We start from the raw sequence: 26,658 nt of genomic DNA on the forward strand, positions 1-26,658 counted from the left end.
ATTGGGGAGAAACATCTGTGTATTGTTGCAACTTTGTTTTGTAGATGTGATGGGAGTTAATGTACTCAGTGTCAAAGAGAATATTGAAATCATAGGTTAACTTCATAATGAGAGTAAAATTACAAAATGTCGACAACATCCTCGGATGGTAGAAAGCAAATACAAAAACAACATTCAAACCACACTTTTTAAAAGTAACTTTATTTGGATCAGGAGAATTTTCTTTACACAAAGGTAATGGATGTTTTCAAATGGCCATACAACACACTATTTGAAGTGGGGTATTGGATTTTGTGGATGTTCCCTTGTGGATATCCCACCCTTCCTCAATTTATTTGCATTAAAATATAATCTCATTCAAAAAGTTTTTTTCCCAAATCATCAGGTCCTAAGATGATCTGTCTCACCGATTGGGTAGCTGAAGTGAGGCTTGAATTCCAGCCATCATATCACCTTTTTTAAACTCAAAATGATTAGCATAGAACACCCAGGGAAAAATGATATTCTGGATTAACGTGTTTTCCCTTGACTCAGCTTCTGTAACATATTTACAAGAAGATCCTCACAAAAACTCATACAAAAGTACAGTACATTGAGTTGAAAATTAATAACTCAAGAACATGTATTAGACATCCAAATTGCTACAGTTTGCATCAAAGTATATAAAAGATTTGCATGTTAAAATGTTTTCACATGAACATATTGCTTTTGGTCATATAGTAAACAGCTGTTGACAGTCTTCTTTCCTGGAAATGGCACGAAGCAATGACTGACTGATACAATTTTTATAAAGAAAATGCAGTGCAGGTGTTATTCTGACATGAATTTTAGATGATGTGAGAATGATAAATCATACAAAACAAGAACTGCATGTAAATATTAATCAAAGATCAGGCCATGATTTTATTAACCATAGAAGAGGTGAGGGACTGAGTCGGCAATATGCATAAAGGTTGTCTATGCAATTTCCCTAAATAACCCAATGTAGAAGGGTAGTAGGCTAATGAAAGAGAACCTGTGACAAAACAAATCATTCCCCATCTCCACCCCCCCCATCAGACACACACACACACACACACACACACACACAAACACACACATGCGCACACCCCATCTGCCACACTAAATCATCTTCTTCATAAATCCAGTTTTTCCAAATATTGGATTTTCTTAAAGCAGGGATATGCTAGATTTGCATTTAGAACTCTGATTACTGTTTCTGGACATATTTGAGCATGGGACAAGAGTTAAATTTGTGGCCATTATTGATAATCTGCTGTGCTTCTTTTCCTTTCAAAGTGATTAGCTGAGATATAGTCATAAATCAAAACCATCAAGCTCATCACTTTTTTTAGTGTTTTGAATCATAAATAAATATTGCTAAAACAAAAACTAAAAATATGTGCAGTTATTCATTTCTGCTTAATAGAAATAGTCATTATTTGTCCCTGCTACACAGAGTTGGAATACACAGTTTGTCCTTTACCCATTTGGCAAATAAAAGAGCCTTTTATAAGTCTGCCATTAGATGACAGAATCACTACAATGCTAAATTATCATTGTTTTCTCTTCCATGTAAGAGCTCTAGTTTTTCCATAAAGGTAATTGTTGAGAACTGATGGACACAGGAATAAAAAAGAACAAAGGAAAAAAGAAAATATTTCCTATAGGTTGGTCTGAACAGAACATCATACAATTTTATAATCAATCCTGTAATATAAGAATTTGTCTTTTGGAAAACAAGCAAATCCAGTGTTTGGAAATGATGAGATTCAATAAATTCAACATAAATTAGAGCATGATGGAGATAAAGTATGTGTCTTACTTATGGTCGGCCGGGGGCACTGTTTACAATGTGAAAACAGCTTTTCCCACCAAATCAGTATATGCTCATCTTCATGTAAACTGAATTTTAGTAATGATGTAGGCTAGAAAATAAATATTCACTAGCATACTAAAAAAAACCATTGCTGAAAACACATTTCATATTGCTTTAAAAAATCTACTGGTTATGCTACAATACAATAAAATGAATGACTGCAGCTGCAAAGTGTGCTTGCATATATAAAGATATTTCCTTTCATAAATTTTGCTGCTAGTTTGCCAGCAGTAAAACACAACAGTTCAAGACCAAACCCACATCCACTGTATGCTTTCAAAAACGATTTTTTTTGCCTATTTTGAGTTCACCTAAGGGCATAGGGTTTACTGATAAATGACTACAAATTTTTGAGCCAGATAAATCTCTGCCAAAGATACTCCTGGTTTTAAATTAGGGAACCATTGAAAGTTATTGTTCATTCTTTCATGCTAAAATTTGATATATTGAAGAAACAATTTATAACATGGGACTCTTGAACTTGACATATCTGAAAAGGAGTAGCTTAGGTATTGAGTCAGCACTCACTATTAAAATGTTAATTAGGTTTAAATGCTTCAAAAAACTTTAAGCCATTATGTTCTATGCAACGGCAGCATGAAGCTGGCCTTAGAATTGGTAAGATCTGGATTTAAGTTCTGCCCTACAAGCTAAGTGACCATGGGCAGGTGACAAACTCCAGGGGTCTCAGTCAGCTAGTTCTAAGACTATAAATTTCAGGCAACTTGTTAGTCTGGATCAGTGAAGAGAGTCTCTGTTTGAGGATGAAATCATAAATATGGACCCAAATAATGATAAATATTTTTGTTTTCATTGGAACTAATTTTCCCTTTTGCCTTTAGGGAAACACATTAAGGAAGCAGAAGAATTCTACAGAGATGGGTCAAGAATAGGTCTTAACCTCTTATGTTTTCTGCCTACAAACTAGCTTTGTCATTTTTAATATTGCTGTAAACATTCCTCTCCCAGGAATGGCCTCTGCCAGATAAATACAGTTTATCTTCTCTTTGTTTGAGAGAAATAAATGGTTAAGTTCAAATATAACACATTACAGACACTACCATTACTGTAAACTTGGTTTCCTGGATAATTAGAGAGGATTCAAGGCCTTGCTGCTGATCAGAGTGCCATATTGTCTAGTCCTACTCAGTCCTAGAGATGTACAATGTATGTAAAATTCCACTTGGAATGATAAGGGGTTTGGGGAGAGGGGAGAAATCCCTTGCCAAGGTCAAGCATCACTGGCTATATCTGCTGGCACTCACTGTAGGGCAGGAACATAAACTCAAATTGTCTTTGTTAGCCTTCAAATTAAACAGGCTTTTACTCATTAAATTGCTTATTAAAAATTCAATTTTGTGTGTATGTGTGTGTGCACAATTACTTATAGGGCTACCTCTCCCCTCAGGTTACTCTGTTTTAAAAAATGGATAGAAAGGGAAATATGAAGGTCTCTTAAGATGATCCCCAAACTTCACCATGCAATACCTTAGGGTGTCTCCAATAATTTCAAAAGATGCTAGATAATTCTCAAAATGAAATTCAAGAAATGCTATAATACTTTTAGGAGAGGGGAATCAAAGTGCTACAAATTCAAACCAAGGAAAATGGGGCACCTGAAAAAGTTGGGAATCACTTTTACAGTACTAAAACCAAGCCAGTTTGTCAGAGCAGGCTAGATGTGCCTAATGTATCATATTTGCAACTTAACCATGTCACAAATAGCTACAAGGCGGAGGTGAATGCCCCGTATCACACAGCCCTAAATTGCACCTATATTGCAATACTGCATTAGTTTCACTGCATTTCTTTATTTGTATAAAATATTACCTGGACACCCCACCCCCCAAATAAAAGTCTCTTTTTTTAAAGTTCATTATAAAGGTTCCTGTATAAAATGCCAAAACGTAATCTCCTATATACAAAATGCTGCTGTTTAAGAAAATAATAGGACCCAGTTATAGAACAAAATAATTTTGTACAAAAAAGGTACATCATCGGATTCAAATGAATATTTTTAAAAAATAAAAAAGGAATATTGAAATATCTTGATTGCAGAAGATAACTATAATATGTTGGGGGGAGGCCTTTGCTTGTCACTTCTCATATTTATTGCAGGTGGGACAGTTTCCTTCACCCTAAATATCTGATGAAAAGTTTCCTGCTTTTCAGTGCAAAGTGCTTCATGTCCATCATCGTCGAGATGCATATTTAGAAACCCAGTCAGTACGTCCATGGACTGGTTGGGCTGCAGGGGGCCGAGGCAATAATCCTGGGGTACTTCTGGGCTGAGTATGGAAAAGGGGTCTATTATGATGAGGTCTCACAGCCTTCAGTGAAGCATAACCTGCAAAAAAAAATGACTATCAGAAAAAAAGAAAGAAATGGAAATCTGGTTTTATTTGGTCCTCTTTATACTCAAAGTTTACTGAGCACCACATTGTGGGAAGACAGAATCAAAATGGTTCCCAGTTTTCAGGAGTTTACATTCTATTGGAGGGATGCAACATGAACACAAGTGACTAAGTACAAAGTATATGCAAAGTAATTTCAAAAGGGAGAGAAAGGAAGCAAGAATTTATTAAGTGGTTATTATAAGTTAGGCAAGAAACTAATTCAGGTTGTTCACTGGAAGGTCAAATACTGAAGCTGAACCTTAAATGCTTTGGTGAGAAGACAGGACTTCCTGGAAAGGACCCTGATGTTGGGAAAGATTGGAGGCAAAAGGAAAAGGAGATGGTAGAGGATGTGATAGATAAGAGTCATAAACTTGAACAGAATTCAAGAGATAGTGAAGAATAGAAGGGCCTGGCATGCTAAGATCTATGGGTCTTGAAAAGTTGAACTCTACTGAATAATAAATACAATTCAAACATCATCACCTTTGATCCTCATAACTCAACTCACTCTGGGAGACAGATGCTTTTATTTTTCTCCATTTTATAGTTAAGAAACTAAGGTGACTACCTAGGTAAAATGACTTGCTTATTCTGCAATTTAACAATGTCACAAATAGAAGGTTGAAGATTGGGTGAATGACCCTGTATTGCAAAACCCTAAATTGCATCTCCCTACTGTTCACATCCAACTTTTTGTGAGTTGTGATTTTTTGTGTGTGATTCTTTGTGAAGGTTAAGTGACTTCTCCAGGGTCACACAGTTATTAAGTGTCTGAGGCCAGATTTGAACTCAGGGAGATGAGTCTTCCTAACTTCAAACCTAGTGATCTATGCCACCTAGAGGCACCATTATTGCAATACTGCATTATTGCCCAGAGTGACACAACTAGTAAATGCAGGGGACAGGATTTGAATTCAGGTCTTTCAGAGTTCTATCCACGGGGCCACCAAGTTGGCTAAGACAGTAGAAAGAATAAAGAAATGCCCCTTGTAAGATGTAGTATTTGAGCTGAATTTTAAAGGAAATCAAAGATTCTAGGATTCAGAGGTGAGGATTCAAACAAATTGCTCATAAATTAATAACTATATCTTTGTTGATGTTCACTTAAAGCAGTGTATAGACTATTTTCTTCTACATCTGGAAAGGCAGGAAAGATGGTGGAGTCTTATCTTCTAGAAACCCAGCCATCCACTTCCAGGCTCTGTTCTAGGAAGTGTCTGACTCCACTGTTCTTCCTAACTGCCTTACACCCTCACCACTTTTCTTCATCTAGCTTTGGGGGTGGAGAAAGGATGATGGGGCAGTGTCCAGAAATTCTAACAGGCATTGAGTCTTTCTTGTTGGGAAATGAGATTTCTATCTAGCTGCTGAGGAATATATAAGTGGACCACTGTGTGCACAATTAATGCATTATGTTGACTGAACTTACCAGGAGAAGGATCTGAAATAGGAGCTAGATGCACCCTTTGTCCAGCAGAACCCACTTCTTTTTTCAGAAATGAAGGGAGATAGCTACCAGTCAGTCTGCCAGACCCTGTATAGCCAGAAACAACTGGTGGAAAACAAGGGGAAAGAAAGTCCATTAGAGAAGTGCCACATACCATGGGACTTCCTGCAGAGCTCACACTCAATTGGGAGGTAACAACACACATACAATAAGTAAATAAAGATACATATAATTATAAGGGAGGGGAAGAAGAGTATTATTATTACTAATAGTTAATATTTAATTAATTAATTATTTTAGAGTTTTCAAGGCAATGGGGTTAAGTGGCTTGCCCAAGGCCACACAGCTAGGTAATTATTAAGTGTCTGAGGTTGGATTTGAACCCAGGTACTGCTGACTCCAAGGCCAGTGCTCTATCCACTGCACCACCTAGCCACCCCACCATCTAGCTGCCCCAATAGTTAATATTTATAAAGAACTTATTTGATCCTCACAATAATCCTGGGAGATAAATGTTATCATAATTCCCATTTTACAGTTGAGGAAAATGAGGTAAACAAAAGTAAAGTGACTTGTCACTCCAACCCTAAACAAAAACATAAATGTTCTCCAGTGGATTGGTTTTCCCCAAACCACATTTTCCAGCCTCCTACCCTGTGGTTGCCCCACTTACAACAGACAATAGGCGGACAGAGGAATTCAGTGGATAGAGCTATGGTGAGGCATTAAATATATCGGTCTTTAGCTCTGCTTCACACACTAGAAGACCAATCCATCTCTTACCAAACTGTTGCTATTCAACAGAGACCTCTGGCAGCTATGGATAAGGCTGGGCCAAATTTGTACCTTTTCTCCCATATTTTCAGGGCTAAGGGAAGTTTCACTTGGAGAAGGTCCTGCTACAACCACTATGCTTTGCAAATCATGGGATCTGTCCTGCTCTCCTTCCCTCTCCCACTGTCCCCCCAAAATAAAGCAAAATCAAACCAAAAGCAAAACAATTTTTTTTTCTGAGTCTCTATAGGTTTCTTTACCAACACAAGGAAGTTGAAGTGGAGTGAAGAGGGAAAGAAAAGAGTATTCCACAAGGTAAGGCCACAAGGTATAATAAAAGTTTGGATGAGACCTCAGGAGCTTCCTTTGAAGGCAAGCACTGTCTTTCTCTTTGTGTTTATCTGTATATTTGGAACCTTGTCTGATTCATAATAAGCTACTAAATGCTTACTGATTTGACTTGACATTGGAAAAATGGATCATAGGACATAGACTTAGATCCTGAAGGACTAATGAGGTTATTAAATCCAACTACCTCATTTTACAAATAAGGAAATGGAGGCCCAGAAAGGTGAAGCCCAGGGACACACAGCTACTAAGTGTCTAGGGTAGGATTCAAAACAAGGTCTTCCTGATTCTAAGTCTAACATCATTGAACTGTTGAATATTTAGAGTTATATAATAGTGAAAAGGCTTTTCCTATATGGAGTATCTGATCTCTAAAGATTGATGAAGCAGGACCATGTGTCACTAGGAAAGAGTTATTCCAGTAATGATCAAAGGAAGATAAAAGGTGATGAGTAACTGTTGCTGAAGTCCTTATTAAGTGTCTGAGGTTGGATTTGAACCCAGGTACTGCTGACTCCTTAATAAGATACATAGACATTCATTTGCCATTCTGGCATGAACAAGGGAGAATTGTATGGTCTTCCCTATATTTCTATCGATAGGTCTTGCCAAAACTACCACCACCTCCACTACCAACAATTAATGGTAAGACATGAAGGATGCCCACAAGTTACTCAAAAGCTTTGCTAGAGATTATGTTTCTAAAAAGGAACAAAAGACATTAGAAGAACAAATAGTAGTTTTATCATAAATTCTGTAAAAGTTTCAGGGAAGATGACCTGAAGTTGAATTGATTGCTTAGGTCTTTAAAAATCATTTAGAAGTGTTTATATTTTAATCCTAAAAGTAATAAGGGAATCATTGGAATTTATTGACTAAGGGAGGGACATGATGAGACCTGAGTTTTCAAAATATCACTTGGGCAGCTGTGTGGAGTATGAATTGAAACACTGAGTATTGAAGGAAGAAGACCAGTTAGGATTCTTTTGCAATAGTCTATACAAGAGATGATGAGGCAATTGAACTAAAGTAAGATGGTGGTTATCAGATGTGAGAAATGTGTAGAAATGTCAAAATTTGGCAACTGATTAGAGATGTGTTGAAATTAGTCTAAACAGGGACAGCTAGGTGCTGCAGTGAATAGAGCACCACAGACACGAGTTCAAATTCAGCCTAGCTGGGTGACCTTGGACAGGTCATTTCACCCTACTATGCAAAAACAAACAAACAAAAAGAAATTAGATTTAAAAAGTAATGAAAATGGCTATAATCTTTGGCCCAGAAATCCCATTATTAGATAACATATTCTTCCAAAGAGGTCAAAGACAAAAATCCATGTACACCAAAAGATTCATAGATTCAAAGTACTTAAAGTAACAAAGAATAAGAAAGTAGGTTTTCATCAATTGGGGAGAATGCTAAAGAAATTGTAATTATGAATGGAAATGTGCTATAAGAAATGGTAAATGCAAAGAATCTGAAGAGACATTAAAAGACTTATATAGAAAAGTACAAAGTAAATTCAGAACCAGGAAAACAAGATACTCAGGTATAATATGGAAAGAACAACAATAACAAAGAAACTGAACAATGTATAATTAGGATACCTAATTGGCCCCAGGGAAGATATTAGATAATTCACTTCCCTACTTTTTTCTGCAGAGGGAGGGACCTCTAAGAACAGAAAACTACGTAATCTGTCAGACTCAACTGATATGTTTCTTTTGCTGAAATATTTTATTTTTTCTCTTTTTGTTCTTATTCTTTGTTATACAAATAGCTAACTGAATAGGGAAGGAAAATGCTTCAAAATAAAAGTAATATAGAATCACAAGAGAAAATTACAAAATGAAAAATAAAAAAACTTTTAAAAAGAAGATGGTGCCTGAAAATAGAATTTGGATTTCCTGTCACTTAAAATACAGGAAAGACAAACTTTTAGGCAGTAACAGAAGATTGTTCTGTTCAGTCTTTGGGCCAAAACTTAAGTATAAGAAAAAGAGATTCTGAGGCAGGTAGGTGGCACAGTGAATAGAGCACTGGCCCTGGAGTCAGGAGGACCAGAGTTCAAATCCTGACTCAGATGCCTAATGCTTACTTAACTTGATCTTAGGCAAGTCACTTAACCCCCATTGCCTTGCTGAAAGAGAGAAAGAAAGAAAGAAAGAAAGAAAGAAAGAAAGAAAGAAAGAAAGGGCTCTTCAATTAGAAAGAGTATACCTAACAAATGCTGCTAAAAATATATATTTGCTAAGTATCTTGTGAATCTGATCAGGAAGGCATTATACTGGAAAATAGAAGGGAAATAAAGAAACTATTCTTGGATATCTGCCAAGTCAAATTCCATTTTAAAAACCCCCAGAAGATACAAATGAGAAATAAGAATGTATTAGTGAAAGGACCAATAATTCATAGGAGGCAATATCCAAGAAGAGAGCCAGAAATAAAACCAGTCTCAAAAATTTATACACATACACATAAAAAAGGTAATACTTTGACAAGATTAACTATGAATTTTCAGCACTGGAAAACAAATTCAACCTCATCAATGGAAGGAATTCATAACTGGAAAATTTCCTTTAGAGTGTAGATCTTAATAAAAAAAAGTAGAGTAGAATTTTATATTAAGAAAATCTGTTCATGTGAGAAATTGTAGAAAGTAGAAAAATAAGCATGGTAGAGAATAGTTGAATGGGGAATCAATTGAGATAGAAAGAGAAGGAATACTGTCATAGTAGTTTCTATTATGACTTACCAACCAAGAGAAGGAAAAATTGATGCTAAGGGCAAGACAGTAATGTATGAAAAGACAAAAACTGAATTGTTTCTCATGAATTTATCAAATCCAATGCAATTTGCTTGATACCTTTTAGTATTTCATTATTACTCACCTGAATTCATTCTGCTGATCCCTGATACTGATCCTGAAGATTTTCCAGAGAGACTAGAACCAGACCATGAATTAGGTGGAAGAAAATCCTTGCTTGGATTTGGAAGCATACCATTTCTAATAGTTATCCCTAATAGGAAGCAATTAAAAAAGTAAATTATATATTTAATCTTACCACAGGGTTCAGAACAGCAATAATATAATGTGAACAATTAAACATTTCCTATAAAACCAATCATGAAAGCTGCCAGATCTTGGTGATTTTTATCTCCCACAATGTTGCTTTGAGTATTTTTACAATTCACACACAGATATATATTACATTAGCCATGGGAAATATGGAAGTATGATATGCAGGATAAATGGAAGTCAGTCTGGATAGTGATCAGATTTGGATTCAATAAATTTAGACAGAAGGTGAGAGCAAGAAAGAGAGAGCAAAGCAATAGAGATAGAAAGGTTAGGTGATTTACCAATGATTTAAAAAGCTCTTGCTATTCTTGTTTGGTTATTTTTCAGTCCTGTCTAACTTGTGGTGACCACATTTGGAGTATTCTTGGCAAAGATACTAGAGTGGTTTGCCATTTCCTTCATCAACCATTTTACAGATAAAAAAAGTGAGGAAAAAGGGTGAAGTGACTTGCCCAGGGTATATAGCTGAGAAGTATCTGAGGCCAGATTTTAAGTCTTGATTCATGGCTTGGCATTTTATCTATTATATCACCCAGCTGCCCCTAACAGGTGTCAAAGGTTGTACCTTTGAATCTTCTTGGATGCAAGGTTGATTTTCCATGAAAAAAATTCTCTCTGCTTTTGATTCTCTGCCTGAATTCTCTGACTCAATATACTTAATCCAAATTGGAAACTATTCACATGAACCTAGATTTGATCCAAATACATTCCATATTCTTAAGGGCAAAATGTCATAATTCTCATAGCTAATGACTATTAGTGAGCAGTTAGATGGCACAGTGGATAGAGTGCTGAGCCTGGATTTAAGAAAATTCATCTTCCAGAGTTCAATTCTGGCTTCAAATACATATTATATGATCCTGGGTAAGTCACTTAACCCCATTTGTCTCAGTTTCCTCATTTGTAAAATCAATTAGAGAAGAAATGGCAAATCAATCTAGTATTTTTGCCAAGTAAACCCAAATGGGTCTACAAAGAGTCAAAGATGATTGAAAATTGGTTGAATAACAAAAATATCTATTATAATTTTCTAGCTGAAATATTATTTTTCAAGAGGCTGAAAGGTTTCATATTTGTACGTTAGAAGACTATTCTGAAGATTTTTCTAAACAGACTAGATGATAGCTCTTTCCTTTATTTTAAGAATGTTATTTCAGACAGAGCTTCAATTCCTCATTAGAAAACAATGTCAACAGCTACTTTTACAAGGATTCATTTCATATGTTCAGCCTTTCTCCCTTTTTTCTCAAGCATAGATAGACATTAAAAAACACAACTCCACATTCTTATTACTATACCTAAATCTAATAGCAGAAAGATGGAAATTGAGTGGACTTTTTTTTTAACTCAGTGGACTATAAAAAGCAGGGTGGGTGGTCATTGAAGCACCCTCATATGGTACCCATGTTCAAATTTCCTATCTTAGCCCAACTCTGTGGCATAGGATGACCTTATGACTCACTAGCATCAACAACTGCTCTTCCTAGTATTTTCATTATTTCTTACATAGTCCACTTAAGGTTTGCCTTGCCTTCTAAAATGCATATTTTTGGGGCAAGGAATGTCATTGATTTATCATCAGTCAATCAACAGGAGTCAATTAGGTGTCTATAATGTTAAAAGTAAATATTTTCTATTCACCAGGCAAGTATCTAGAGTGCTTCAAGTAATGCTGCTTGGCTACAGATCGCAGTGTTGGGGTGTCCTGTCGTGGATAGGAAGTGTGGATGGGTGCACTGTTGCCGGTACCTATGGGTTCTGAAGGTTTCAGGTCCAAAACACTCTCAAATCTGTAACAAGAGAACATGCTTTATTTTAGCATCAGGGTAATGGTCTTCCCAGGTATTTTTACTAATCGCAGGTCAATACTTCAGGTATCTGTGATTTTGTATTGTTTCTCTTTCCAAAAACACACATCAAAGCCCCTATACCACTCAATAGATAGCCTTAGTCAGCTGCAAGAATAAAGACTCAGCCCCTTGCTGAGTGACCCAGTGGCTGTCAATAAATCTCTGAGTTTGACTAGGCTGGTAAGCTGGTCTTTGGCACAACAGAAATACAGGTCATTACCAGGATTATTCCTGGAAGTCTTTCCAACTGGGGAGAACCTGCCAGAGTTTGTACATCACACTCAGAAATGATAATGTAAATGTAAATAAAAAAAAATAAAGGAAATGATAATATAAAACTTGCCTACAAAGAGTTTCATCACTCTGTCTTTTCTTATTTTTTAGATCAGTCCTGGTGAGGGAAGGGCTGAAATCGAGATCATCCAAGTCATCCCAATCATCAGAATCCTTTGTTGACCTAGAAACATGACCCCACCTCCGATTCTTTGGTTTAATTTCACCATTTGGGTGCTCCATGCCAGCCAGAATTTTCTGTAAACACAGAAAATGGGAGAGGGGAAGAAAACCCTCAGCATTAAATGCATTTCCCTAGCATTCATCAGTGTTCCCCATCCACCCTCAAATTGTTATTATTTATTTTATATTTGCTTATTGCAGCAGAAATCTTTCTCCCTTTCCCTTAGAACAAAGTAGACATCTTGAGAAGGGCTATTTTGTTCCAAGAACAAGTTCTGACACATCGTAGCTGCTTAGTTAATGTCTATTATTAATAATAACAAGTAGCAGTTAGCTCTTTAAAGTCTTCAAAGCATTTTACACATATGATCTCATTTGATCCTCACAATAATCCTGAAGGGTTGGTGCTATTATTATCTTCATTTTACAGATGAGGAGCTTGAATTTTAGAGAAGTCAAGTAAAGTCCACAAGTATTTATTAAACAACTATTATGAGGTGAGCAATGTGTGACTCTCCTAGGGTCACATTATCTAAGCAAGAGTTTGAGACAGCATTTGAACTTCGCTTATGACCTAAAATCTAACACTTTACTGCAAGCTGCATGATCACCACTTTGTTCATCCACCTGTCACCCAATCAAGGATACTAGATTTAGAGCTGGAAAGGTTTGAAAACTTATCTAGATAAATATTTTAATTTTACATAGTGGGAAACCTTAGCCCCAGGGAGGTTATACAAGTAGTAGGTGGCAGGATTTGAATTCAGGTTTTTCTGACTCCAAATTGAGTTTTCTTTCCACTATACCAACCTGCTTCCCTTTTAAAAATAGGACTGGGGTTACTACAAGTAATTATAATCCAGAAAAGGATTTTTGAACTTATTAACCTGATCCTGGATAATACAAATTATATCATTTCCCTACTATAAGACTATAATTACATAAAAATCAATTGGTAAAAAGTTAGAAATGACTCCTTACAACTTTAGGAAGACTAGCTCTTCATCTTATCCTTATTGATTAAAGAGTTGACACAATTCTGATGATCATTTATACAAGAGCATACAAATCTGGTGTAGAGGCCCATATGACCATGGTACTAATTAATCATAAAAGAGAAAATACAATATGGAGAGACATTTTTCAATAAGAACTATCTGCTCCCAATGCCGTCCTTTATTGCTCTCTTGTTGTTGTTTTAGTCACATTAGACTCTTCATGACCCCAATTAGAGTTTTCTTTGCAAAGACCCTGAAGCAGTTTGCCATTTCCTTCTCCAGTTCCATTTGCAGATGAGGAAACTGAGGCAAACAAGGTTAAAAGACTTGCCCAGGGTCACATAACTAGTATCTGACTCCTGGAGTCACCTGACATATCTAGCAGTTCTTCCTTTTTTTTTTTTTTTTGCAAGGCAGTGGGGTTAAGTGGCTTGGCCAAGGCCACACAGCAATTATTAAGTGTGTGAGGCTGGATTTGAACTCAGGTACTCCTGATTCCAGGGCTGGTGCTCTATCCACTGCACCACCTAGCAACCCCAGTTCTTCCTTCTTTTATAAAGAGAAGGGAGGTGGTGAAATAGAGCACCAGTCCTGGAGTCAAGAGGACTTGAGTTCAAATCCTGCCTCAGATACTTGTCATTTATTAGCAAGTCACTTAACCTTGACTGCCTCACATTCAGGGCCATCTTCAGTCATCTTGATTCACATCTATTGGACACAGATGGTTCCTGAGAAAGGAAGGTTGGTGACTTAGCACAGCAGACCCTCACTCAAATTCAGTTCATGTGCTTGTTGTAACATCATCTCTCTGATGTTGTCATGGTCTTCTTGGAGATAATGAAGAACAAACATCACATAAAGGGCAGAAACAAGACTCTCAGCTTCTCACTGCACTTTGTGTCTGTTGTCCTGCCTGGTTTCAAGCTCCTCACTTGTAAATTCATCTCCATGATGCTAATTCAAGCCTCATTGACATTACCTCCTTCAGTCTCCTTTCCCTTCTGATTGTAGGGTGATTCCTCCCATGGTTTTAATTTATAGAGAGCAGAAACTGGACTCTTCACTCTACATTACATCTGTCCTGTCTGGTTTCAACTCTATAAAACAAGATTCTCTCATGGCCAGGTATTTCTAAATGACCAATCCCTTCCCCTTCTTGATTTTTTGTGGAATGTCTCTCGCTTTAGATTGTAAGTTCCCTGAAGGCAAGGGTTGTCTTTTTTAAATTTATTTTAAATTTTAAACTTATTTATTTTATATGTAGCATATAGCAGGTGTTTAATAAATGTTGACTTGATTGGAATGGATTGCTATCTATTCACTCAACTGCTTTTTTTACTAAGATTTTTTTTCAATCAAAAGATTCATTTTGCATAGGCAATGGAATATCATTCTTATATTGCTCAGAAAAACTAATATTGTGTTCTGCATATAGAAGTTGATCAGCAGACACTGAAGGACTGACAACATTAAGAGTTTCTTCTATTTCCTCTTTCACAAAATGACTAATTTAAAAATCGTCAAACACAATTGTACATGTACAACCTAAATAAGACTGGTTGCTGCTATGGGAAGGGAGGGTGGTAAAAGAGTGTTGTACTCAAAAGCTTGCAAAGGACGAATGCTGAAAACCACATATGCAAGTAATTGGAAAGAAATTAATTAAAATTTTTAAAAAGTTTCTTCTATCTGCTTCATTTAGAGACAATTTCTCATTCTCCTTGCTATGCAGTCTAAAAAATAGTCAGCACTTGAGCTCCAAGGTCTATTTTTAAGTGAAATACTTATTGCTTTCTCTTTTAAAAATACATTGTGATGGTCCTTCAAGAAATGTCTTCATGATCAAAAAGATTTTGCAAAAGTGGGATGAGGGGATGAAAAATATTCTTTTTTTATACATAAGAAGAGATCAGAATAACCCTATTTTCACAGGCCTATGAGTTATTTGTGGGGTAGTTTTATATAAATGATGAGCCTAGAAATAAATGTCCTCCATGAAGAGCTTTTCAAGTACCCTAATTCCTGTGAATCTCCTTCTTAGGAACTCAGAGATATTGTCTTCATCACAGTATTCTGTGTGTTTTCTATTACTATTTTGGTTTATACTTTGTCTTTTGTATAACAAAAATAATGATGATTAGCTAACTTTATATAGTACTTACTATATATAGACAGACACTGCACCAAACATTTTCTAATGATTATTTCATTTGATCCTCACCACAACCTTGACAGGTAGGTACCAGTATGCTTCTCACTTTATGAATGAGGAAACTGAGGCAAATAGAGGTGAAGTGACTTGCCCAGGGTCATATAACTACTAAGTGTCTGAGGTTGATCTGATCTGAAAATAGGACTGACTCTAAGTCTAGTGCTCTACCCACTGCCCCTCATAACTGTATTTATTCCTCTCAACTCTTGTCTCCTCATCCAGAATATAAAGCTCTTTAAAAACATCATTTGTATTCCCTTTAGTGTTGAAAATATGATCCATACACAAAGAAGATTCTTAGTAAATAGTCTATATTAAATAAACAACAATTATTATTGTGTTTGAGTATTAAAAATGAAATTATAGAATCAGAGAAATTATAGAACTGGAAAAGTACTTTGAGGGCCATCTAGGCCAACCCATACTTGGAAAATAAAGCCCTAAATTCTGTATCCAAGGGCTCACCCAGTCTTTACTTGAAGATTTTCACTGAGGGATGCCACATTATCTCTCAAGGATACCTACATTCTTTTTCTTTTTTTCCCCAGTTTTTGCAAGACAGTGGGGTTAAATGACTTGCCCAAGGTCACACAGCTAGGTAATTATTACGTGTCTGGGGCTGGATTTGAATCCAGGTCCTCCTAACTCCAGGGCTTGTGTTCTATCCCCTGCGCCACCTAGCTTCCCCTGCCTACATTATTTCTAAGTAGTTCTTCCTTACCTCAAGATGAAATTTGTCTTTTTGCTCAGAAGGGTAAATGACCAACATCACCCAGTTAGTTTAGGGTCTACAGCTACATGCCTTGGTGGATAGAGTACTGGGTCTGAGGTCAGGAAGCCTCATTTTCCTGAGTTCAAATGTAAGCTTACAAGCTATGTAACCTTACAATCTATGTAGGCAAATCACTAAACCCTGCATGTCTCAGTTTCTTCAGGGGTCAAATGAGTGAAGCAAATGGTAAACTAGTATCTTTGTCAAGAAAATCCCAAATGAGGTTACAAAGAATCAGGACTGAAAACAACTAAAGAACAACAATTAGGGTCTTTTTCAGACACTTAATAGCGAAAACCAAAACTTGTTCAACCACACTGCTATTAAGTTTCTTATAAGTTATCTACTTACAGTTTTATAAAGTTTGTAAGCCTACTTTATAAGGTTATTGTGGGGATCAAAAAAGATGGTGCAAATAAATACTTTGCAAGACTTAAAGGTGCAAAACTTAACTGTAAGTGCTATCTAAGGTGGTTTTCATTATCAATGTAATGTCAAGTCAGTATTCTATTAGTACCACATTGCCTCTTCTCATCATCATCTGGAAACAAAAGATAGTGATGGCTCTCAAATTATGAAATGACTTCATGGATAAATGAATGACATAGCACATCATTGTGGATAGAGAGGTTTGTATGAGAACTCAAGAAGCTCTAGGTTCAAATCTGAACACTTATAAACTATATGACCCTAGATAAGTCACTTAGCTGCCCTTGTCCTCAGTTCCTCTTCTATTAAAGGAAGAAGTTGGCATTTAAAATTACTTTTATTTCAAAGTTTATATTTCTGTAATTTCTATCCATTGCTCTTAATACTATTTTCTAATAATATGTATTTTAATAATGATTTAAAGAATGGCAAAAACAAAGGTAAATAAAATGTTTTCTTTTCTTTAACATTCATTCATTAACCATAGATGCCAACAATAATAAGAAGGGGCAACTAGGTGGCTCAGAAAGATTCATCTTTATGAGTTCAAATCTGGCCTCCTATACTTACTTAGCTGTGTCACCCTAGGCAAGTCATTTAATTCTATTTACTTCCATTTCTTCATCCGGAAAAGGAACTGGAAAAGGAAATGCCAAACTACTCCAATATCTTTGCCAATAAAACCTCCAAAGTGGGGTCACAGAAACTCAGATACAACTGACTGAACAATGATAACAAAAGAAGAGATTTTAAAAAGGTTCACTTGCAGTTCCTTACATTGTGAGGAATCTTGTTGTGGAGGGCTGGGAAAAGCACTGGACCAGGCTGGTCATCTTGATGCTGGTTCTCAGGGTCTGTTGTCAAAGCCTCTGTTTTGTATGGGTACATGAGATGCTGTGGGGGCTGGCTGGGGTGGTGTGGTCGAGAAGATATCCGAGGGTGTGGTTTGGCAGGAGGATTTGCAGGAGGGACAGGTTTAATATGGGGTGGTGGTCCCATCTTCTCATGGAATTCCTTCTGTGGTTTTCCCATTTCCTGAAGGCTATGGGGAGTGCTGCCTAAGGGATGTCCCACCTGAAAGTAGGGATATCGAAGTGCCTGAAATCAACAAAGTAGACTAATCAGATAAATAGTTAGATAATTAGATAAATAATTAGACAAAGGACCATTTTTCCAGGGCAGTATTCAAAGTTTCTTCCCAAGTTGCAACAATGGCTAGCACTTTATTTTTATTTTTTTAGGTTTTTGCAAGGCATTGGAATTAAGTGGCTTGCCCAAGACCACACAGCTAGGTAATTATTAAGTGTTTGAGGTCGGATTTGAACTCAGGTATTCCTGACTCCAGGCCTGGTGCTCTATCCACTGTGCCACCTAGTTGCCCCTAGCACTTTAAACATATAGAATATATTTTAAGATCTGCAAACTGTTTCACATAAATCTTTCAAGTATAGGCAGCTAGGTGGTTCAGTGATAGAGCATTGGGTCTGGAGTTAGGAAGATTTGAATTCAAATCCAGCCTTACACACTTACCATCTGTGTGACCCTGGACAAGTTTACCTCTGTTTACCTCAATTTCCTCATTAGTAAAAATAATAATAACAATTTCTACTTCCCAGGGTTATAATGAGGATCAAATGAGCTTAGCATAATAGAACTCATAAATGTTAGTTATTATTATCTCATTTAACCATCACAATAATCCTATGAGGTAAGTATCTTTAAGAGAAACAATGATAATAATTATTGATTACATTTATATATATCATTTTTACAATTTTAAGGTACTTTTACAAATATTATACTTTATCCTCACAATAATAATGATTCAAGGTCAGTTCTATTATTATTTTCATTTTATAAAAAGGAAACTGAGGCAATCAGAGTTTAAGTACCTGACTGGGATTCAACAAAAACAACAGGTGGACATTTATCTATGATATCTAGATCAGGATTTCTTAACCTAGTAGCTGTAAACTTAAAAATATTATTTTAAGAACTATTTCCATAAAATAGATTTCCCTTATAATCCTATATATTTTATTTTGAACATTTTAAAACATTACTCTGAGATGGGGTTCATAAGGCTTCACCAGGCTGCCAAAGAGATCCATGACACAGAAAGGTCCAAGAACCCCTAGTCTAGATCTTAATTTCATTACTGTGAGAAACTCTTGGGTATGGAATTTCCCTTCACCAATGAAGACTGGCAATTCATCTATAACTTTTGGGCCTTTTATAAAATGGTATTTTATTTTGCCTCAATTATATGTAAAGATATTTGCTAGTATTCATTCTTTTTTTTGTTTTGTTTTTTAAAATTTTTTAATATTTATTTTATTTTTGTACAAATGTTTATACATTATTAAAATATTCTTGTTTAAGAGTAAACATAATACCCCCTCCCTATAAAAAATATAGACCCTCATGAGCAATAAAGTAAAGAAGAAAAAATTAAAATCAAAATAATAATAATAATAATAATAATAATTGGCACGGAGCACCGGCCCTGGAGTCAAAAGCACCCAAGCCCAAATCCAGCCCCAAACAACCAACAATCACCAAGCTGTGCAACCCTGAGCAAGCCACCCCACACAACCCCACTGCCCTGCAAAAACTGAAAAAAAAAAACCACCCAAACCAAAATAATAATAATAATAATAATAATAATAATAGTAATAATAGGGGTGGCCAGGTGGCGCAGTGGCCAGAGCACCAGCCCCAGAGTCAGGAGTATTCAGGTTCAAATCCAGCCTCAGACACCCAACAATCACCCAGCTGTTCAACCCCAGGCAAGTCACCCAACCCCATCCACCCTGCAGCCAATAATAATAATAATAATAATAATAATAATAATAATAATAATAATAATAATAATAATAATAATAATGTGCTTCAATCTGTGTTCCAACAACACCAGCTCTGTCACAGGTGGATCACATTTTTTAGGGTAAGTCCATCATAAAAGCTACTTCTATAATTTTCTACTGTTGCCATCGCTAATCACAACTCCCTCCATTTGTACTTCCCCACTACCATACTCTATATTTTCTCTCTCCTTTCACTCTGTCCCTCTTCTTAAATGTGCTGTAGGGTAGCTGAGTGGCACAGCAGACTGATCACCGGCCCTGGGGCCAAGAGGCCCTGAGCCCACCTACCACCCCTAAGATCCAGCAACCACCTGGCTGTGGTCCTGGACAGGCCATCCAATCCCAGCCCCTTGCAAGAAATAAAAAAGAAAATGTGTTATATCTGACTATTCTCCCCCACGGTCCACCCTCTCCTCCATCACTCACATCCCCCCCCCATCTCCCTGTCCCTCTTCTCTCCTTCTTATTCTAGATGTCTATGCCCCATTGAGTATATATGCTGTTTCCTCTCTGAGCCACCTCTGATAAGAGCAAAGGTTCCCTCATTCCCCCTCGCCTTCCCCCCTTCCATATCACTGCAATAGCTCATTGTAATAAAAAAATCTTATATGAAATATCTTAGCCTATTCTACCTCTCCTTTCTTTTAGTCCCATTACATTTCCCTCTTAGTCATTTACTCCATTTTTACAATATATTATATCTTCAAAGTCAGCTCTCTCCTAGGCTTCATCCATAAAAGTTCCTTCTACATAAAAATATTTGCTAGCATTCATTCTTAAAAATTTTGGGTTCTAAATTCTCTCCCTCCCAGAGATGTAAGTTATTTAATATAGTATAACTTAACAATCTTAAGAAAGTCGCACAAGTTCTTGGGAGATAAAGTGACTTACCCAGGGACATATAGCTAGTAAGAATCTGAGACAGGATTTGAATTATGCCAGTTGCTTCACTGATACTTAGAAACTCCTTTAAAGTTGCAAGGTGCTTAACATACATTTTTGTTTCGCTTTGGGCCCAGATTGATACTACAGATTGGTACTACTCCCATTTTACAGATGAAAACAGTGAGGTTCAGAGTTTATGTGTCTTACCCAAAGACACACACAGCTATCATCAGAAACTGGATCAAACCGATGTCTTTCTGCTCTAGGTCCATTGCACCTTTCTATTATACTATAAATTACAAAACAGGTTTCAGTACAGTCAACTTAATATTGCCCTTTCTCCATATGGTCCCGATCATGCAGACCTGTTTCCTTTGCTGATCCTGTCCCATGGAACATTTTCTTTCTAAGATAACTAAAATGCTCAAGTCTTCTTTGGTCTTCTTTGAAAATGAAGGACAAGAACCAGAATGCTCAAGTATAGTAATGCCCTGCTACTTAAGAATCTTGACTTTTCTATGTACTGGTTAGAAATATTTTTTGACATTGTCATCTATCAGCTATTATTGATATTATTATTGAAAAACAGAATGCATTGAAACTATGGCATTTACTTATTCTTTCAGCAATTCAGACAACTTTAATTCCTCCCTTTTTGCCTTTCTTTTTTCTTTTCATCCCTAGAAGAAGGAAAAAGAAGAACCAGATGCAGGATTTTTTTTCAGGCTAAACATCAACAGTTTCTTCAACTGATACTCATATGGATTGATCTTCACACTATTTACCATCCTAGTCACTCTTCTCATGGTGCCCTCCCCTCTTGGTTTCTTCTAGATTGTCCCATCCTGAAAGGATCAAAGTTCAAATCTGGAAGGGATCTTGGGGTCATCTAGGTGGGTTAGACTGATCTCTCTCAAGGTCCATACTTTTACCATACTTTTTCCATTTTAAAAATGGAAATTGTTGTAAAAGGCAATTCTCATTTCCTCCCCACCCTCACCCTCCAGTATCTATTGCAAAGAGTGAAGATGATTTCATTTTTCTATCTAACTTGCACTATTTGTTAGTAGACTGTGAAAGAGGAATATCCTTCATCATGACAGGAATATGTGCTAATATATCTGGAGTAGAAAAAGGGAAAACCCTTAGCTTCGTTGTTGAAAGGGAACACCTGCTCACATAACATCAGGACACAATTTCCCTTAAGTTGTCCTTAATGATTTACTTTGAACATCACTATTCCAGCTCCAGCAACATTAAAAATTATATCTTTAATATCACAGTATATGGAGCCTGAATCAACTTTTCATTGAGTCTCTTCTGCAAAAATATTTCATTTTTTGAGTAACACCCTAGTAACATTGCAGGGAAGGAAGAGGGCAAAAATTGTTCCCAAATAAAAATGCTACTTCTTTGAGGTAGATTCTCTACCTTATAATTTGCTGTCCTCAGGTAAACCCAAGGCAAACACACACACACACACACACACACACACACACACAAACCCCAGAAAGCTTTATCTGTCTTTTTTTGAATCATCAAATCATCATTCCCATTATTCAATAAAACCTTTCCATCTGTCTTCTGAAAATTTGATGTGAATCATTTTTTTTAAAAAGGCTTATCTAAGTCACTGATGGAAAAAATCAAAAGGACAGGGTTTCAACAATTGAGGCATATAACTCGACTTCCCTTCAAGTTGACAAGGATTTATTAATGAGCATTCTTTGTATATAAATACTTAACTAAATACGTTCATAATATTAACTAGCTCACATTTCTCCAAAGTGCTCACACACTCTGGTAAATGCTTTGTTGAAATACAATTAAAATTATGGAAATGTCCTGATTAACCAGACTAATAACCTTTCTGAACTCAGGTACTCCTGACTCCAGGACTGGTGCCCTATCCACTGTGCCACTTAGCTGCCAATAACCTTTTTGAAAAGAGGATGGAGAAACATAATGGCATAGTAGACAGAGAGTCAATCTTGAAGTCAGGAAAAGCTGCGTTCATTTGCCAACTCTGACAAATACTGGCTGTGTGATCTTGAGTATATGTCACTTAATCACTCTGGTCCTCAGTTTCTTCATATATAAAATGCAAGGATTGGTCTAGATGGCCTTTCAGGTCCCTTAGCTACTTGTCTATGACTGCCTTGGCCTCTCTGTGCCTTGGCAATCTGGCAAGACTGTGGATCCTTATCTTTCCCCTACACCCTAATCCATCATCTACATGGTATTTTACTATTAATTTGTTATTTATTAATTAATGTATTACTATTATTACTTATTACTACAGAAGGCACCATCATCCTCCCAGTCCCTCAGGCTTACAACCTAGGTATCATTCTTGACTCTCACTTATCTCTCACATGCTATATCCAGTCTATTGCCAAAGGCTATTGATAATCAGCTTTGCAACATCTCTAAAATATACCCTCTTTGCTTCTCTGACATGACCACCATTCTGGGAAAAGCCCTTATCACTCAACTGTTGGTCATTAGTAATGGATCTAAGTGACTCAAGCCTCTCCCCCACTCCAATTTATGCTCCATTCAGCTACCAAAATGATTTTCCTAAAATTTCATGTTAGTTTTTTACTTGGTCAACCCAGCGGCTTCTTATCACCTCCAGGATTAAATATAAAATTCTATTTGACATTCAAAACCCTTCATAATATACTTTTTCCTTCCCACTTGCAGTCTCTTATACCTTTGTACACTTCCATGTGCTTCATGAACAAGACACTCCATCTACTCATTCTTTGTCCCCCATGGATTGTAATGCTCACCCCTTCTCATCTCCACATTTGGTTTTTCTAGCTTTAAGTCCAAATTAAAGTTTCCCACATTAGATTGTAAGCTTCTTGAGGACAGGATGTCTTTTGCCTTTTTTTTTTGTACTTAGAGCTTAGCACATAGAATAGGTGCTTAATTAGCAAATGTTTAATGAATTACTAACTATAGAATGACTAACTATATAGAATAGGAACTGGTGCTGCATTGCTAAAATTTCCTCATCAGAAGTTCTCTTTATCAATAAAATGAACAGATTATTTTTCTATGAAGAAATAGCACATGTATGTGTGTGCTTAATTACTTGGATGAAAGCTATTATGTTTAGAATTTTAAATACCTAAAAATCTCAGGGAATCTTCTTAGAATTGGGGTCCAGCAGCTATCCTAAATCAAGGACTATTTTTCCTATGTTTTGTTTTATTACAAAACATAACACATCAAGAAATCCTTTCAGGAATGATGTTACTTTATAATATTCTCCCAAAACAAAAATAAAATCTTTCTACATCATTGATATTATTTAACATATGACAACATATCATATAATATACCCTTATTTTCTTATCAGGAACAGTACTTTTATTTTTGTACATTAAAAAACCTTCCCTGTATTCATTGTAAAAATATTTTTAAATCACCCTCAATGATGATGATAATGAAATTACAGGCAGGATAAAAAATAGTAAAAAACAGGAGAAAATTCTCTACATCAATGATAAAAGATACTGAGTAAGGAATATGAAGGAAAACCTGACTAGCTGTTGGTCGCTTTTTGGGATCCCACTGCAACATATCTCTCATGAGCTGAATTGCCTCACTGCTGGCATTTGGAATCAGGGTCTTTAGATTATTAGGGATGCACTGAGGCCAACGGAAGTTCATGGAACTGGAAAGCTGGTATCCTTCAGGCCAGTCATTCTGAAAGGAAAACAGAAAATCTTGCTTAGCTGATGACCAGAGAGTGAAAAATTAAATTAATTTGAAATAAAAATATTAAAGTATCATAGAGCAACATCCTGGAGGATCAGCTAATATATATATATATATATATATATATATATATATATGGTTCTATCTGGCCTTGATAGATAAACCCAAGTACAAGACAAGAACACTTGGGTGACAAGATTATAAAGGATAATATTAATTTTTAATTCCTTTTTCAAGTAATATAACTTCTGAAAATTAACAATAATAACTAGCACTTTGATAGTACTTTAAGTGCTTTGCATGAATTATCTCATTTGATACTCGAAGTAGGATGTCTAATAGAAAGAACACTAACACTGGAGTTTTAGGGTTCGGGTTCAAGTCATTCTTCTGATATTGATCTCTATGTCATTTTGGGAAAGTCATTTAACTTCCCCAAGTTTCAGTTTCCTCACCTATAAAATGAAGGGATTGGATTATCTCTGAAGTCCCATCCATATCTAGATCTATGATCATTTTTCTAATTATTTTTGTTTTAACCTGGTAGTTGTATTGTAGAAACCCTTTAAAATGCCTCTAGGTGGTGCCATAGAGCAGCGCAATGGGCCTGGAGACACCTTCATGAATTCAAATGTGACCTTAGACATTAGTTATGTGAACTTAGGCAAGTCACTTAACTATGCCTCAGTTTCGTCACTTTTAAAATGAGTTGAAGAAGGAAATGGTAAATCACCCCAGTATCTCTGTCAAAAAAAAATCTGATATGCAAAGGCAATTTACAGATGAGATCAAAGCAATCCATAGTCATATGAAAAATTGCTCTAAATCATTACTTATTAGAGAAATGCAAATTAAAGCTTCTCTGAGGTACCACCTCACACTTCTCAGACTGGCCAATATGACCAGAAAGGATAACAATCATTGTTGGAAGGGCTTTGGGAAATCTGGGACACTATTACATTGTTGATGGAGCTGTGAACTTATCCAACCTTTCTGGAGAGCAATTTGGAACTTTGCCCAAAGGGCAACAAAAATGTGCATACCCTTTGATCCAGCAATACCACTACTGGATCTATACCCTGAAGAGATGATGAAAAAGGGCTAAAAACATCACTTGTGCAAAAATATTCATAGCAGCCCTGTTTGTGGTGGCAAAGAATTGGAAATCCAGTAAATGTCCTTCAACTGGGGAATGGCTTAGCAAACTGTGGTATATATATATATATATGTCATGGAACAGTATTGTTCTATTAGAAACCAGGAGGGATGGGAATTCAAGGAAGCCTGGAGGGATTTGTATGAACTGATGCTGAGTGAGATGAGCAGAACCAGAAAAACACTGTACACCCTAACAGCAACACGGGGGTGATGATCAACCCTGATGAACTTGCTCATCCCTTCAGTGCAACAACCAGGGACAATTTTGAGCTGTCTGCAATGGAGAGTGCTATCTGTATCGAGAGAAACAGCTCTGGAGTTTGAACAAAGTTCAAGGACTATTCCCTTTAATTTAGAAAAAAACTGATAATCTTATTGTCTGATTTTGTTATCTCTTATACTTTATGTTTCTTCCTTAAGGATATGATTTCTTTCTCATCACACTCAATTTGGATCTATGTACAGCATGGAAACAATGTAGAGACTGACAAATTGCTTTCTGGGGGGGGTGGGGGAGGGAAGTAAGATTGGGGGGGAAATTGTAAAACTCAAAATAAATAAAATCTTTAATTAAAAAATACAAAATGGTATCACAAAAATTCAGACACAACTGAAACAACTGACCAACATAGAAAGAATATAAACTTTTAGTTTTATTTTGTCTATAAAAGCTCCATCAGGGTACCCCAGCAAAAAATAATAATAATAAGTTGTTTGTTGAATGATTGTTACCAACAGAATGGGACAAACATTGATCTTAAAACCTACTTAAGTTCTAACACTATAATTCAATTAAATTTAATTTCAGACTCAATTAAATCAAGAAACATCTATTAAGTGCCTAATAGGTTTAAGGCATTGTGTTAGGAGCCTCTAAAAACCAGAAATAAACCCTTCTCACAGGCAACTACATTTTGTAATGGGAGAATATAGCTAGCTAGAAAGGTCCCTAAAGACCTGGTCTAAATCCCCCCCCCCCCTTTTTTTTTTGTAAAGGATGACTGAATCCTAGAGAAGTTAAGGGATCTGCCCAAGATTATACAAGTAACAAATAGTAAAGCTGAGATTTGAACCCAGAGTCTTTGACCTTAAACTTAGCCCCACACAAGGTAATTGTAAGATCAAGAGAACAGTATCAATGCCTTAATGAAGAGAGTTGTTGTGTCTTATCTCTGGTTGTCTCTTGTCCTTCTGGAGAGAAGTGATATGATATGATATGATTTGTCTTGCAACATGACCAAAATCATTTAGAGGACTGTGGTCCTACAGTATTATATACAAGAGTATATATTACATATACTTATAAACAATGAGTAAACATTTCTATGAGCACTAGAGAAATAGGACCAGAATAAGAATAGAAGCAGGTG

The 26,658-nt window shown here is 36.2% G+C and overlaps 1 protein-coding gene across 1 annotated transcript in view; it reads right to left on the bottom strand.

Moving 5' to 3' along the window:
- CILK1 (ciliogenesis associated kinase 1) overlaps positions 1–26,658 on the bottom strand; it is a 76,841-nt gene continuing 50,183 nt past the window's right edge. Inside the window, exons 7-13 of the mRNA XM_074237200.1 lie at positions 23,951–24,118; positions 17,424–17,744; positions 12,123–12,310; positions 11,571–11,719; positions 9,739–9,867; positions 5,708–5,830; positions 1–4,226 (exon numbers count right to left, since the gene is read on the bottom strand). Coding sequence (XP_074093301.1) covers positions 4,072–4,226; positions 5,708–5,830; positions 9,739–9,867; positions 11,571–11,719; positions 12,123–12,310; positions 17,424–17,744; positions 23,951–24,118 — 1,233 coding nt within the window. The 3' untranslated portion in view covers positions 1–4,071. The remainder of the gene's footprint in view (positions 4,227–5,707; positions 5,831–9,738; positions 9,868–11,570; positions 11,720–12,122; positions 12,311–17,423; positions 17,745–23,950; positions 24,119–26,658) is intronic.

This window comes from Macrotis lagotis, chromosome 5 (assembly GCF_037893015.1).
Source record: "Macrotis lagotis isolate mMagLag1 chromosome 5, bilby.v1.9.chrom.fasta, whole genome shotgun sequence".
NCBI classification, from domain to species: Eukaryota; Metazoa; Chordata; class Mammalia; order Peramelemorphia; family Peramelidae; genus Macrotis; species Macrotis lagotis.